The sequence below is a fragment of the Lagopus leucura genome, unplaced genomic scaffold (genome assembly GCF_019238085.1).
Source record: "Lagopus leucura isolate 7727_CA_CO unplaced genomic scaffold, USGS_WTPT01 Super-Scaffold_100001, whole genome shotgun sequence".
In the NCBI taxonomy this organism is placed as follows: domain Eukaryota; kingdom Metazoa; phylum Chordata; class Aves; order Galliformes; family Phasianidae; genus Lagopus; species Lagopus leucura.
The window spans coordinates 10,420,343-10,436,842 of record NW_024962262.1 but is presented as its reverse complement, the minus strand read 5'-3'; the positions used below and the strand labels follow the sequence as shown (position 1 = coordinate 10,436,842).

At 45.5% G+C, this 16,500-nt stretch overlaps 1 protein-coding gene across 1 annotated transcript in view; it reads left to right on the top strand.

Moving 5' to 3' along the window:
- Positions 1-221: 221 nt before the first annotated feature.
- FOXO1 (forkhead box O1) overlaps positions 222-16,500 on the top strand; it is a 62,996-nt gene continuing 46,717 nt past the window's right edge. Inside the window, exon 1 of the mRNA XM_042867993.1 lies at positions 222-839. Coding sequence (XP_042723927.1) covers positions 237-839 — 603 coding nt within the window. The 5' untranslated portion in view covers positions 222-236. The remainder of the gene's footprint in view (positions 840-16,500) is intronic.

Sequence of the window (16,500 nt, the reverse complement as noted above, 5' to 3'; positions counted from 1 at the left end):
GGGGCAGGCTTTGCAGTCGGTGCGCGCCGGGCGGCCGGGTCGCTGCTGCCGCCGCAGCCGAGGGCGAGGAGCGGGGCAGGGCGGCGGGGCCGAAGCCGCGAGGTCGAGAGCCGCGAGGGGAGTCGGCTGCCGCGCCGTCCGGGCCGCGCAGATCCGCGCTCGGAGCTTGCATGGGGCGGCGGTGCTGAGCCGCTCCGCTGCCCCCCGTCGTCCCGCTGCCCCCCGCCGCCGCCGCCATGGCCGAGGCCCCGCAGCTGGTGGACATCGACCCTGACTTCGAGCCGCTGCCGCGACCTCGCTCATGTACCTGGCCCCTGCCGCGGCCGGAGTTCAACCCGCCCAGCTCGGCCACCTCCAGCCCCGCGCCGTCCTGCGGAGGGCAGCCCGACGGGGCGGCCGCGGCCGGAGCTGCCGTCGCCGTCGCCGCCTCCGGGGCTCTGAGCGCCGACTTCATCAGCAACCTCTGCCTGGTGGAGGAGAGCGAGGACTTCGCGCTGCCGCCCGCCGCCGCCCCCCCGGAGCCGGCCGCCTGCCGCTGCGGGGACTTCCCGGCGCCCGAGGCCGGCTGCCGCCTGCACCCGCCGGGACCGCCGCCGGTGCCGCCGGTACCTCCGGCCGTGGCCGCGCTGTCGCCGGGCCCCGTGGCCGGGCAGCCCCGCAAGAGCAGCTCGTCACGCCGCAACGCCTGGGGTAACCTGTCCTACGCGGACCTCATCACCAAGGCCATCGAGAGCTCCCCCGAGAAGAGGCTCACCCTCTCCCAGATCTACGAGTGGATGGTCAAGAGCGTGCCCTACTTCAAGGATAAGGGAGACAGCAACAGTTCAGCCGGTTGGAAGGTGAGGGCCGGACGGGACACCTTTTGTATTTCTAAAACGTGCTTTTTTTTTTTTTTTTTTCCTTCTCCCTAAAAGCAAAGAGAGAAGGAAAAAAAAAAAAAAAAAAAAAAAAAAGACGCGTTTCTGCCCACCCCCCGCAAGGCTCAGCTCGCTGGGCGGAGGGCCCCCCCCCGCGCCCTGCCCCGCCGAAAGCAAAAGTTCACGCCGTGTCACGGCGCCGGCCCCGGGCGAGGAGGAGGGAGCGCGGCTCCTCCCGGCCCCCCCCGGCCGCGCGGTGCGGAGGTTCCGCCGCCGCTGCGGGCACTGCGCGGCTCCGGGGGATCCGGGGGGAGCCGTCGGGGAACGGGGATGGGACAGAGGCAAACAGCGATGGGGAAAGAGCAGGGGCAGGACAAGGGTTGCAGAAGTGCCGTGTGTTTAATGAGTAAGCGCTGTGTTTGTCCCGGTGGCTGCGCTCAGCTCGCTTTGCGGGAGCGTCCTTTCAAACATTGAGACGGAGCTTCCTGCGATCTCGGTGCGGCCAGCAGCGGGCTGCCGGCGGGAAACCTGTTGATTTTGGTGCTTTCTGCTCAGCCCCTCCGCTTCCCGACCTCACCCACGCATGCGGTGCGCACCGCGGTGCCGACGCGCGGAGTTTGCGGCAGCGCTGCGTGTGAGCGGCCGGAGCCCCAAACCTCCTCTTCCTCCTCCTCCTCTTCTTCCTCCTCCTTGTAGAGATGGCACAGCGCTGCCCTACTCCTGGCTCCGCACCCGTTCAAGCGAGCCCTGCTCGCCCGTTCTTGAGTTTTGCTCCCTTCACCTTCTAGTATCTCTAATATTCACTTTTTTTTTTTTTTTTTTAAGCTCAAATCCTGTGTTTATATATTGTAATATATTAATTGTGTGCCGAGGAATGATTATTCCATCTGATTTTTGTAGATGATGTTATTTTGTGCAGGTAAGCAGCACCCTACTAAAGAAAAATAGGTGAGGATCTCAAACTCCTTTTTGGTGGAAGGCTCTTAAAGCTCTTAAAAGTAATTTGTTAGTTTCTATCTATGTGTTTGACTATCAAATGTAAAGAATAATTGTCTCAAGATGTCTTTCACGAGAAAGCCTCCCTAGGAGAGGGATTGATGGGTGACAACTTTGAGACAAGGGAGCTCAGCACTTAAAAATGCTGTGTTCTTTTTCACTGGTATTTTGGTCTGCTGGAAATAAGGCAAACTGCATTTGCATGACGAGCAGAAGAGACTTAAAACAGACAAAATTAAAGCAAAGAGTTCCCCAATTCAAGCAAGCAAAAGCGAGCTTCTCCTAGCTGCCCGACTTATGAGGTGTTTCTTTTTTATTACTCTTCTTCCTGTTTTGGTTCAGCAACTAATAGGGCTCACACACCTCTTCCTATTGCCCGCACATCTACGCTGTGCAGTACCGGTACAGAACTGGGGTGCTGGGGGATGTGGTACCCTGGAAGTAGACGTGTCCTGCCCATGCCTTGCTGTGCATGCCGTCCTTTTGACAGGCTGCTTGGCATGATGCAGGATAGCACTATAGCACTGGTGCTGTGTTTTGCAGAGCACCTTTATGGGGAGGGTTTAGGGGCAGCCCCCAGTGCCAGCCCCTGAGGAGTGCAGCCCCTGCAGCACCGGGAGCTTGGCTCAGCCCAGAGCAGGGCTTGGAAGATCAGGAGCTGCAGGTGCCAGCAGAGCAGAGCATCACCCGCAGCACAGAGCCAGCAGGAGGGGTGCGGGTCTGACCTAAGAAGTGGTGTGCTGCTGTTTGGCAGCCTGAGAAAGAAAGCGTTATCTTCTTTCCTTCTTATAAATAAGGCTTCGTCTTGTTGCAGCCTGCTGATTTGGGAGGGTAAACAAGGCACCTTTGAAATCATACACGAACTCTATGAAATACACAGCAGAACGAGCACCTCGTGCCCAGTGGCACGCTTGTGTTTGTCACCCGGAAGAGGAGAGCTGTACTGCTTGTGAACATGTGTGGCCCCTGCTTAATGTCTACGATTCAACTGCTTTTATTTTTCCATTGTATGAAGAAGTTCAGAGGTGTTGACATAATCTACTGGGAGCTTGAAATAGCATTGAATTTCTGCTGAGTGAAAATGTCATTTTTAATAAGGGGAGAAGCCAAACGCGGTAACATGAATTTATCACTGTTAGCTCAAAAAGTAGGTAAAGTTATTCTCAGCTGTGGAGAAAGCGGTTCATTACGGACTGTCTTAGCACAAACTACTCTAAAAACCAAAATCTCCATTAAGCACGGAGAGAACAAAATGGAGAACTCATGGCTGGAGTGGATGGAGTGCTCACAGTGTGCCCTGCCCAACCTGCTGCAGTACAGGACATGGGCACAGGCTGAGTGCATGCAGCCCTGCTCAGAGAAGGCTGAGGCAAGAACAAGATTTGCTTCTGAAATAGCTGAGAGATCATTGTGAAAGTTGCGTGGAAGAGTGAAACTTTGATCACAGCAGTCAAGTGAAAGCGTTGTTTTCTTCTACCTGTGCTAGTGGGAGACTGCATGTGGGGCTTAGGGCAGTTTTTAGGCCTCGAGGAGCTTCATGACAGCCATGGATTGGTTTCTTTTTACTCAAATCTGATAACTTCCTGGCTAATTACCATGTGCACAGAGTGAAACTCCTTTGTGATGGGCATATGTCATAATGTTTTTGCTCTATGTCAGAATCGTGATCTGTTGTAAGGGAGCCATCAGACTTAGGCTTTGTTGAATGGTCTCAGTCTTTTAGCCAGCTACTGAGAATAGGTCCAGATCACAATATCACAACCTGTGGTATTACACTGGCTTTACTCGGTAATTATTTGGATAGAGATTATTAGATTATTAAGCAGAAAATGCAGATTTTTGGCGCACCCATCTCAAGGTGGCCATGGTGGTTGTTTTTCCCTATGGGAGGTGTTAAGGTGGCACATGTATTTACACCTTCTCGACTTCTAGACCCAAGGAAACTTGATCACCCAAATTTATTTGTAGCCATTGCTGAAGGAATGAGGCTAGATGGTATCCAGGCTGCAGAAGGATGAATGGACGTCAGCCTGAAGGCCCAAGGACTGATCTGGGGGGGGGGGGGGGAGGGTTTGGGTGGCCTCCTCGTAGGCATGCTTAATGATCACGATTCTTCTGCAGTGAATTGGTCCCCATACAAAATCAGTGCTGGGGTGTGGTATGTTTGAGTTGAAAGCTACTCGTGTGTTATCGAGTGCTGGAAAGCTCTAGGAAATGAAGAGCCGTCTTCATGGTTGTCAAAAGCTTTTGATTTTACATCAGGGAATAACTGTACAGTGCTCAAGTGTTTAAAGTGGAACAAGGAGGTCTTGGTGAGGTTTTTATTGTGCATTTCTGTTTCAGTGTGGAAATGTCACTTTAGCTGAAGACTGCCTTGAGAAATTGCTCTGTGTTCTCTCAATGCTGGTTATGTACCTGCAAGTGTTTAACTCTGTCCCTTTCTGCTGAGACTACATAGGTAAAAGCTTTCCTGGGAGACTTGCAGACCCCCTGGCATCGTGCACTGTGTTATGCATATGTACAACACACACATGGATGTACATCTGCATATGTCTGTTTATTTATCTCTTGTGATAAATCTTACCACAGCCGTGCTTTTGTACACACGACACTAGCAATAGCCTAAGCATTGGGATGTTGCCCTCTCTGTCTGCCAGGGTCACCAGCTCCAACTCTGCTTACTAAAGGAGAAGCTCCATTTTTGCAGGTGTAGGATGCCTGTTCCTTCCTGTCTAATGGTGAAGCTCCTCAAATGCTTGTTCTTTTCAAGCTTCGTTCTCTTTACCATCTACATTTGCCTTTCAGACTTAGGCCTAACAGAAATAAGCCCTGCTCTGGGCTTTGGCCCTCCTGCTCCTGCCTTGTGTTCCAGACTGGTACAGCCTGCTGCTCCTGGACTCCCAGCCTCAATTCTATGCTGAAAAAATATTTTAGCTTTATATTTTAGGTGCTTTTTTTTTTTTCTTTTTTTTTTTAAATAAGACTCCAGAAATGACGTACTCCTGAGATAGATGTTTGTTCAGATTCTCTCCAATCTCTAAAACGTACCGCTACCTAAATATATGCAGCTCTGTTGACACAACTGGTGAATATTTTGCAAAACGACTGCTTTCCTTTTGGAACAAAAATGCTGATACAGTTTGCAGCCACAGATTTGTGAAATATGTAGTGCCGTTGCCACAGCCTACAGAGGTTCAATCTTCACCTTCTTCTGCTTTGGGAGAAAGTTAGTGTTTGAAGCAGGGATTTCTCCTGGAAATGATTTTGTAACCTTGGGTGGTGAACAGTGAAATAAGAGATACCGAAGGTACCTCATAAGTAGCTGCTTTTCCTCTTCCAGAGTTATGCAAAATGTAGATCGATCTACTTTATCGTTAGGTCCTATGAAGAAGGAACTTAAAATTCACTGATCCTGACAGCAGCTAACTATAGTTAAGCATATGGCGGTGCATACTAATATTGCAGTGAATTTTGTAGCATTCTGTGTGTAAGTTTGGTGTGCCAATGTGAGTTTTAAATGGGGGGAAACACTGCTTTTTGTGATGACAGTCTGCACGTCAGAAATGGATGAAGTTTGCTGGGAAGAGTTGTGTTTAGAACAAAGTCTGCTGCTGCACAAAGAGCTTCGGCATGAACTGCATTTATCTTGGAGGGCAAGTGCTGTTCACATTGAAGCATTACTTCTAAATATATTTGGTGAATGTTATTCGCATGTGTTCATCAAACAAAGCTGCTTCATTCCTGCGCTTTAGTTTGTAATATGCAAACATCTTCAGTTACTGTAGCAGCCACAGGTCTCCATTCCTAGTGTAGGAGGGGGAGGAGTAACGAGAATGAAGTCAACTGCTGTACTGTATTGATGATTATCTCAAACGAAGCACTTCATTAGACCTTGTGCTAGATTTTCGTAGTGGCTAATGATCTCTGCAAAAATAATATCTGAGGAGGCAAATGTATTTACTTCAGAAACATTTCTGTAGTAACTGGTGAAGGCTTAGGAGTGCTTTCCCATGTGATATGTGGGGTGGGAGGTGGCTGGGTTTGAAAACACAGTCACTGGTATTCTGCTGTGATTCTAGCAGCTGCTGCATCAAGCAGAAAGTTTCCGGAGAAACGAAGGGCAGCACTGAGTTTGCTCAACTTGCTTTTGCTCACGGCATCGTGCATCACTGCGTGATATCAATGATTTTACAGTTCTGCTTGCAAGCACTTCTTGTTCTAGAGTTAATTCAACCTCAAGCTACAAGTCTTCTCTTGTTCTAGTCTTAGAAACTTAATTTTTGGGAATGCTAGGAATCTGCACAGCTGGAAATGTGCTTGGTCCTGTTGCTGCTCCAAGCCAGTGGGCTGGAGATAGCTATGGCAGCATTAGAGCAGCCTGCCTGTCCCTGTCGTGTTAACTGCGTGCTGGTGTGAGGCTGTCAGGGCTGTTCCTGTGGTTCCTACCTGTGCTTTGCAAGATGTAAGAGTTCTTATTAATTAGCATCTTTAGTTTTTTTCTTTTTTTTTTTCTGAGAATCTGTTGTTCAGAGCTCATTTCGTGCTGGGCTTCGTGTGTCTCCCACATCAGGGTGTGAAAAGATGAAGGGGTCTGCGCTTCTTGCATGCTGGTGTCTTCCTCTAAAAGTGTGAGAGGCTCAACCCTAGCCCTTGCCCTACAGTTAATTTAATTAGTGCCAGAAATACGTATTTCTTTTTAGTCATGCTCAGAAGTCAGGAGGTGAAGGACTTTTTGGAATGAAATGAGTGGTCTGACCCTGCACTACTGGGCACTGCTGGTGTTGCAGAGGAGCAGAGCAGTGGATAAGCACAGCTGCTTTTCACCCGGATCTGTTCTAAAATCTCCAAAACCTACCTTTTTTTATTTTATTTTTTATTTTATTTTTTATTTTCCTTGTTGGCAGTTATGGTGAATGGGCAGTGGAGGGGCTTTGCTTTTTCTTTTTCTTCAAGGAAGGGAACTCTGGAACTTTGGAGCCTGGACATACGTTTTATGGGGAAAAAAAGTCAAAATGCAGATTGCAGGCTTCTATTTTTTTTATCTCCTTCCGAAATAAGGACTATCTGCATAGTTCAGAGTATGGACTTCAATTATCCAAATACTGTTTGCAGTCTTGCTTGAAATGAAAAAGTAGTGACTTCTTCAGTTTTCTTGAGCTTAGCTCCAGAAACTGTGACGTGGGTGGAGTTTCAATTACCCATCACTGACTTTCAAACTACACAGTTAGATAAGGCTGAAGCAACTCACTATAAATGTGGTGACTTGTTAGACCACATTTATTGTGCAAAGGAGCTTACATCTTGCAAGGTCAGCAGAAATGCTAAATGTTTGCCTGGCTGGAAATTAATTAAATTTGGCGACTGAAATTAAAGGAATGGATTTGTTGCCTGTTGTATTATATTGAGCTGCCTTTCAGTTCCCAGACTCTGAATTAGCACAGTTGCAAATGGTTTTTGGCATGCGTGAATTTTGGGTCCAAGTTGGTGCTGTCTTTTGGCATCTGTGGTGTTTTTAGATGCAGACAACTCGTTTCACTTTGGCTGCTGTCCTTTAATGTGCATTTGACTGTATTTGAAGCAGCTAATGGGGTTAAGGATATCAACAATCCAAAACTATGCTCTTGTGGTGGTGGGGGGTGCTGATTTGCCTGTAGCTTGCATTTGCTAAAAAATGATTCAACTTAATCTGCTAATTGGAATGTAATTGTTTGAATAAAAAATAAACTACCTGAGCTGTACATATATCCAGATTTAAATTTTGATTGCCAAAAGCCTACTTACAGAGTGAGAGATCTTTAGTGTTTGCCAACTAAATTATATCTTATAGCGGGGCTTTGCAATATGTAGAAACTCTTAATTAGGTATTCAAAAAATGAAGACGTTGTTATTCAGAGATGCTTCATAGCAGGCCTCCGCACTTCTCTGCTGTCAGGATGTGAAAGGATCTGCTGTGTGCTCCCATTTGTCGTTAATGTGTTGATTTCTCTTTCCAAAAATACTCTGATTAAATGCGAACTTTCGAATTCAACAAAATTGTTTGCAGCCCCCACAACCCTTTCTCCCCCAAAAACCCGGCTCTGCAGGCATCCTGGTGGTGGGCAGAGGGAAGAGGGATAACTCTTGTTGGACGGTGTGAGAAGTTGGGGGGGGGGGTGTTAAGATGGGGGCTGCTGGGGGAGGCCTGGGGCCTGCCTGCTGCCCCGGTGCTGGCTGGGTGCCTGATTAAAAAGTTAAAACCATTCAAATCAAATTAAATGGGGAGGCTGGTGGCCGTGCATGTGGCAGGGTGGTTGGAGATTCATAATCCCTGAGGTCCCTTCCACCCCTGGCCATTCTGTGAAATCAGGTAGGGTTTTCGTCCCTTGGCCTCTTGGGAGGATGCTTTGCTGCTGCATCTGCTTTTCAGTGAGATGCTTCAGGATGAGGAATAGTGGCTGTGCTGAAGGGAAGAATCCATGCTGCATGTGTCATAACTACTTTAAACTACAAGAGGATAGGTTTAGAGTAGACATTAGAAGGAAGAAATTCTTCACCATGAAGGGTGATGATGTCCCGGCACAGACTGCCTAGAGAAGCTGTGGGTGCTCCATCCCTGGAAGCATTCAAGGAGAGGCTGGATGGGACCCTGGGAAGCCAGGTCTAGGGGATGGTTGTCCCGGAGGGACTGGAACTGAATGATCTTTAAGGACCCTTCCATCCCAAACCATTCTGTGCTACTTTTATTCTTTCATTATTATTTATAAATAGCTTTGTAGTGATGTTAATGAAGGTCAAGATGCTGGAGACAGATCCGGCTCAGCCATTTGCAGGTAGTGTTTGCCTGCTGGACACTGCTGCAGCACTCGTCCTGCTTCTGCCCTGCCTCTTGCAATGAGCTCTGGTCAACTGAAGGATCTGCATGTCTAGCCAGAAGGTGCTTGGCAGTCAGGGTGAGGATACTTCCTCATGTCTTATCTGAACAAAAGATGTTATATAATTCAAACATAAATAAAAATGTACTACGTATTTTTAGTGAGATAAATTTAGGTCTTCATTAATACCTAGGAGTTTATAGAGAAGGCAACACCGAAACCCACACATAACACACACATCAGTATATACATATATATACACATATGTGCATTCAGATGTGAAAACCTGGAGTGTGATGCTATGCTCAAATCAGAGCAACTTCCTTTTTTCCCATAGTTATATTATGCCCTGCTATCCTTGGGGCAGCACTGAGGCAAAATGCACTTCTGCATTCAAATGCAGGTGGCATAATGCTTGAAAAACTTGGAGAGTGCCAGAGAAGGCTGAACTCTCTTTCAGTTCAAGCTGGATGAGTAAGTTTTTTCCCATCTTATTTTCTCTTCTTCCTTTGTGAATATGCTGTCAGTTTAACTGGATGTTTCTTAAGGTGAAACAAGTGTGTATTCTAGCAAGCAGAATAGTAATGCAGGTCTAAACTCTGGTGTTGCTGATGTGTTGTACCTCGATTCACAAATGTAGTAAATCCAGTACGTATGCTCTTGAAATAAAAGTTAGGACAGGAGGTTAAAGCAGTATTTTAAAATGCAGCCTGTTGCAATTAATTTTTTTGGGAAATAAGTAGATGCTATCTTAATGCAGACTGTTCCATGCTTGTTAGGAAACTTGAGTCGCTCTTGAATAATCCAGTTCGTTTAGTCTATGAAAACCTGATACTGCACTCTTGCCTACTTCTTCTTTACAGTTCTATGGCAATTACATAGCAATAAGTATTAAAAGGAGAAAGCATAATCTCCTCTGCTTGCAGTCTGAGCCGGCACCAGTCATCTCCTGATGCTATGAAGTCATCTTTTGCTTTGAGGTTGTTAACTAAAGCTTTGCTCCAGACATCTGCTCCAGGTGAGCAGTCGTGTTTCACTCTCACTGTGTCCAGGCTCTCTGCGGAGCATCCTCAAGGGGCTGACCCACAGTGTAGGAGAGGAATAATGCAGAGTTCATCCTGTCATTCGATGGTCTTCGTTGCTTCCCTATTCTGGAGCACTGGAACAAAAATGAAGATGTAAATGAATTTGCAATTGTTGCACAACCTGGTTATGCAACCAGGCTGACGTAGTAGGGTATACGCATGTAGAAAACACCTCTTTGAAGAGGTGGCGTTAGGAACAGTTTCACCACTTTATCCCCAAAGATGAGGGCAACTGTGTTATTGATTTCACCCCCTCCTTGATTAACCCAGGCATCAAAGCACACACAATATTCTGCTTCTGCTGACCGAGGCTTGTTGCTGATGGAGCAAAAAATAAATTAGTTCTTGTGGACTGTTTATTTTGGGAGGAGATTTTTAGCTTGGGGCCCAGATTCTGGGCAATTAATGTTGCAGTCGATCTGGGGACATGTCTTGCACTGCAGTGAATTTTTGTACTGTCAGCATAGTCTAGAGCATCTTTTAAGCATGTTTAGAATTTTTTTTTAGGTGAGGGATGGAGTTTCAGTTGAAGTCATTGAGTCTAACAGGTCTGTGGGTGAGCACTTCAGCTTTCCTTGCAGCTGGGATCTAAATTTGTTATTTTGTGTGTTTTAGTATTTTCCTGGAAGAAGTTGCCCTGCACAGCTGGCTCCTGCCCTTTGTGTGAAGGAGGGGGACTGATGATAGGGTGCTGTAACTGCTTTTTTTTTTGTGGCAGGTTAGTTGGTAAGGCTTCCTTGACACCAAATGTGATGTGTGTGTCCTATCCCTGGTAAAGTAGCACAAAAGCTTTATTGCATGTCTTCAACTGAGTAGATCCGTATTCAGCCCTGGACTGGCAGGAAATTCTTCTCCCAGCTAAGCTGTACAGTGTCTAAAAATGAATGTATCCTGTCCTGCCACACACACTGTCGTTAGTGTGATGTGTGGCCCGAGTTTTGGTGGACTTCTTTACTGATCTTCTTTACTGTCAGAAAACACTTCCATGTCCAGCCCAGTTGCTCCCCTTCTTTCCCCCATCTGTATTAACTCCTGGTCGGTGTAACAAATAAGTGGAGTCTCTGTGCATAATGTGAACTGCCGATTGAAAGATAAATTCTGCAAAATAAGCAAGTGGGCTGACCTGAGAGCTCCTCATGATAACTGCCTAGTTGAAGTTAACATGCAGAGTGTTTTTGTCCTAGTTTACTCCTTAGAGGCTAATAGAGGGAATACTGCTAGAGTAATTTTAGGATGAATCATGCCATCTGCCATGCACAGTTTGCTGTTTCAGCAGTAGAGAAGCAGAGAGAATACATGCATGCAGTGGTCTGAAACAGTGTATTTGTATTCACTGTAACACCAATTTAAGTTTCAGAGCTTTCTTTTTTCCTTGCAGGCATTTCATATCCCTTGCTTTATCAGTTCAGTGTGGGGTTCCAGCACTGATGCTGCTCTGTTGGATAGTCAGTGCCAAGTTCTGCAGCCTCTTTGTTCTGCTGAGATTTGGAAGGTGCAGGGCATACCTGATCTGGTTTGCTAGAGTATTAAAGTGGACCACTGTGAAGTCCTTTTTTGAAAATACAGTTTAAATGTTGACCTATAGCACTAAGAAACTGAGCCAGATGTAATTTACATGGCATGGAAGAATATTAATAGTGGTAGCAATAAAACTGTAGGCTTATGGTAGCCTGGCAGCGTAGTGTTGAAGATCACTCATGGGCTGAGTTATGTACATCTGATGCTAAAGTCTTGTTTTTCCAGAAGCTCTCCTGATCCAGAGGAGGAGCATCCCCATCACGCGGCTGTCTTCTCTGTGGGAAAGAGCAAGCTGGCATTTGAAACTGAAAAGTCGTAACCACGGCGTAGCATCAAACGTGTCGTGTCTCATCTCGTGTTTTGTCCAGGAGCAATTATTTTGGAGATTGGCCAGTCCATTAGTAAGGTTTATGGGTTTGGACTTAGGAATTGAAAGGGGTGGAATCGTAGTCTCACAGGGTTTGTACTTCAGCTCCGTCCCATCTTTGAGGCTACGATATTAGATAATGCTTTAATTATTACCAGCCTGAGTAAATTCTTCTGTTCCAATATATTAAAAACCTTCCCTTTCTGTCTGTCTTAAAGATCTAATTTTCTCATAAACTGATTTGGCTGGTGAACTGTTGGACTGAACAATACTGATAGATTTTGTGCTTTGTTCATGTCTTAAGCTTTTTATGAGAACTTTATCTCATACCCTTGTTCTGAGTGCCTTGACAAGCTGCATTTAAAGAAACTGAGAGTGGAATATTGAAGCGTGTAGCAATTAAACTATTTTTCTCTCTTTTGTGCATTTCACCCCTGCCCCTCAAGGGAATTATATATCTGGTAAACTCCAGAATTAATTATGTGAGGTCAGTTGAAGGCCTGAACAATAGCATGCTCTCTTTTTCAGACAAGACAGACAGTTTTTAAATACCAGGAATTAAGAGCAAAGATTGCTCGCCTATGGAGAGGAGTTGTTGCACCAGATACAGAGCTGACATGCAGGCAGATCTCTGCTACCCTTAGATGAGGATTAATTTATGCCCTGAGGCAAATGGGTTATTAACTCTTGTAATTTTATTTTAGCATGTTTAACAACAGATACTGTTGTTTATAAAATCCATTTAATCCCTTTTTAATCACTGCAAGTTATTTTCCAGTAGCTATCCTGCAGCCATGGGTTCCAATAGTTATTTACTGAGCAAAATATAGCATTTTTCTGTGTGTTCTTTAATGCCTTGAATTACAGTTCATTTAGGCATTTGTCTTTCTAAATAAGTTGGATCTCTGATTCTGTTGCCTTCTCCTCTCTCTTCATTACCCACTGAACATCTGTAATGGCAATTTCCTTTTGCTTTGTGGTCTCTCTCTGCAGCATCCTTGTTTTACTTTTCCCTGTCTGTTGCTGCTGGTATTGTGAAACACCAGCAGATAATCCTAATCTTGGGCTTTGCTCTGCACCTTCAGGCATTTACTGATAAATAGCGGCCTTGTATTATGGGATGTATGAACGGGAGCACGTGACTGTGCTCTTGTGTTGAGTATGAGAATGTGTGAAATGGCTGCGGTGGAGGTGTGGTCATTGTGTTCTTCAGTGTTTTAGAGAGCCCATGGCACGGTGTGCAGGAGGTCACGTGTGTATGAAGTTAAAGCAGTCATCTTCAAAACTACGTGTAGCTGAGAAGAAATATTTTCATTTTGGTTGGACCAGATGGTCTTAGAGGTCTTTTCCAGTGTCAATGATTCTATAGTTTTCAAATTAAAGTAGGCAAGAGAGTGGCGGAAAGAAGGGACGTGAGGTGAGGAAGAAAGCTGTGCAGCAATTGCAGGGGAGCTGCTGAAGCTTGGAGAGAAGTAAGAGAACAACCATTGTAGTTATTGGCACAACTGCTTGATGTTTTTCTCAATTTTTCCCCATGCGCTCCTGAGGTGAGAGCTGGTTTTTGCTCAGATACACGGCAGCCCAGCAGATGCTGCAGCCTGTCCTTGGAATCCGGGCTGAAGTACATGCACACCAAATGTCTTGATGGTCAACATAGAGCGTGTGCCGTGTGCTATGACTGAAGATAAAGAGCTGCAGTTTTTGGAGTAAGTGATGTGATTCCTGTCTCCCTTCTTCATTGGAGGTCAAGGAGAGGGAGAATTTTGCTATTCCGTGCTTGGATCCATGTGCATGGCCACGTACTCCAAAAGAAGGATATCAGGCATGACTGGGGAGTCTCAAAGCATCTTGAGTTTTTCACAGAGTCCTGGTTACCGTGGGATAGTGTAGGACTATTAGCACATAGCAAAAATTTGCCCTTTCTGTGCCAGTCACTGGGATGCAACACAGCAATGCTGCCTTGCACCTAGGGGAAGTTTTCTGGTCTCTGTCAAATGTATGAGCTGAAATGCATGCTTTCACCCTCTGAGCTACTTTCCAATGCAGTGTGAAAGATTATGAACGAGGAGACAGGGATAACATTTATGTCTTTCTGGCTGTGGGAGCTTTGCCTCTTGGCTGCGATTAAACTTGCGTTTAGTCCATGAATATTTTTTTCTGAATGTTAGGAGATCTGCTATTATGAGAGATTTTGCCACTGGGGCCGGCTGGCATAAAGCAAATGCCTGACTGACTTGAAATGATTTGATTAGTCTGTCTTGCGCTGGGAGAATCCCTCGCTCGGGTCTATCCCAAGGATAAATGAATCATGCCAGAGGAGAAGTCAAAATTGCCAACGAAGACTTTACGTTTGTTGCTATTAAGTGGCAGCAAAAAGAGCTTTGCTGTGGGTAATGTGCCTTTTTCCAGAAGTGTATTTATCTTGGTCTGAGCCATGCTGAAATCTGAAAATTCCTTCCAAATTTAAGGAAAAAAATCAGGAGACAGAACGTGCTTGTATTATCAGAATCTTCTAGCCAGGTTTATTGCTTGTGCTGCTGATCTGCTGAAGTACCTCTTACACTGGATTTTATTACATGAGGAATAGAGACAGAACAGTAAAATGTGTCCATACTGAGCTGAATATTCCCTTTCCCAATTTTTTCTGCTTGGATGTAAACCTTCCTTTAATGTTCAGGTCGCATCATTAAGAAAAGTGATTCTCATTTACCACCTAAGATTTAGCTTTTCATCTTCTACTGGCAACCCAAAAAGGACGTGTTGCCGCTGATAGAAACAGTCTGGGCAAGATCCTGATGATGCTCTCAGCAATTCCTTAGCAGCATCAAAGTTTCCTGGTAGAAAATAGAGATTTCTTGTGTGCCCTGACCAGTTAGCTGGTGTGGAGATCAGAGTCCCCTCCTGACCTCTTTGTGAGGTTGCCTGCAGTTAGAAGGCCCTGGTATTTGCCTTTGATTAAGCCCAATGGATTCTTTCCATGTGTTAACCTAATGCTGTCACAAGGAAAGCCTTTGGGTAGCTGAAAAAAGGAGAGAAGACAACTGGATATGAAGAGGGTTGTGTAGTCTCCTTTTAGCTTGGGAATCTGGTCTGTTTGGAGCTCTTCCATAGTCGGTGAAGGACAATAGGTTGCTGTTCTGTTAACAAGGAGACAATTCATCAGGGGCAGTGAATGACACCTCTAGAAAGGAGGCACCCTTGTGAACTTCTCCAGGAATCCTTTCAGGCTCAAACTGGTACACCATCACTTTAGGGAAAAGGCCAAGGGACAGCTTCAAGTGTTGAGAAAACAACTTTGTTAAATTTACTCTTGTAGTCTTGAGCGTGTTGGAAAAAGATACCTTGTACCATGTTTTCAGCTTTGTGCAAAGGCTTCTGTGCTGCGGCTCCTTGAGGAACTGGCTCAGTTTGCCATGTTGTGCAAAGTTTAGAAACCTCTGGATTTCTCTCTGTGCTTTGGCAAACCGATTTGGAAACCAATCTGTGTGCATCAGCTTGTCCATACCACAGTGGACTTAGGCAGGACATTGAAAGACTGGGAAGAAGGTTCTCTAGGAAGGTTTAGAACAACAAGTGTCCCCTAATCTGTAGAGAAGTCATGATGTCATGTGCTGCAGCAACAGCCTGCTCCTCCAAGGACATAGAAAAGTGACAGGTTTTACATGGGTTCAACCAGTGCCTGGCTCCAGCCTGCCAGCCTGAGAAAGCCTTAGCTCAAGTCTCTTATGAGACAAAGCTCAGCCACACCATCTACATGTATTCTAGGCATGCTTTTGAGATAAACAGCATAACTTGTGTCTATACACTCTTCAAGGGTTCTCCCCCATCTCCATGTGGTGAGAATATACGGGATACTTAGCAGCATGCTGCGCATCCCGATTGCTTGTGATGAAACATGTTCTGTGAGCCAGAGATGGTTGTGATGTCTCTGTCAGAGGGCTGCATGCCTCCAGAACAAACATGAGAAATATCTGAGCTGCATGTTGTTCTGTGCTTTCTAGAAAGACTGCAGATTGGATGTTTTCAGTATGGGACAAATGCTGTAGTGTACCCGTAACATCAGCGGGTTGCATGGAAATTTCCTCATGTTTGGAAGCAGTAGGGTTTTGAAAATCGTAGCAAACAAATGTTTTGGTTGTGGTATTTATAAGAAAAGGCGAGAGAGGAAATGAGAAAACTTTGAAAAGTGAGTGAAGTAGTAATTGGCATGAGATGTGTTTTTTTCCCTCGTTTTTTGCTTTGTAAATTCCTGCTTTCTCTTGCAGAGGCTTAGCAAGGAAAGTTTTACTTTCTAAAGAGAAGACAACATGTGTCATAAGGAAAAAGAACATCTTAAAGATATGCAGTCTGTTATGTAATGGAAGGTTTTGTTATGGAGAATATTTGCAACAGTAAGACTTTATAGGATTTCCTATTCAGAAAAAAATACAAACTACGTGTAAGCTTGAACTCTCTGGGAGCTTTGTGGGTGCTATTAACAGTGCAGAAAGGAATAAAGGAAAAAGATCTTGAACTAAATGGAGATTGCAAACAAGCTGAAAGAAAAGGGGAATGTGTGTTAAGTATAATTAAGAAAATGTCTATTTCAATGCAGATAAGTTGGGGGTTGGACACGATGGTCTCTGGAGGTCCCTTCCAACCCCTACAATTCTGTGATTCTGTGAAGTTATATATTAGAGTCAAAGAGGAGCTTGTGAATGTGGCAAGATGGGAGTCAGCCTCTTCTTCTACTTAACTAGTGACAGGATGAGAGAGAATGGCCCCAAGTTGTGCCAAGAGGGGTTCAGGTTTGATATTAGGAAAAATTTCTTCTTCAAGACAGTGGT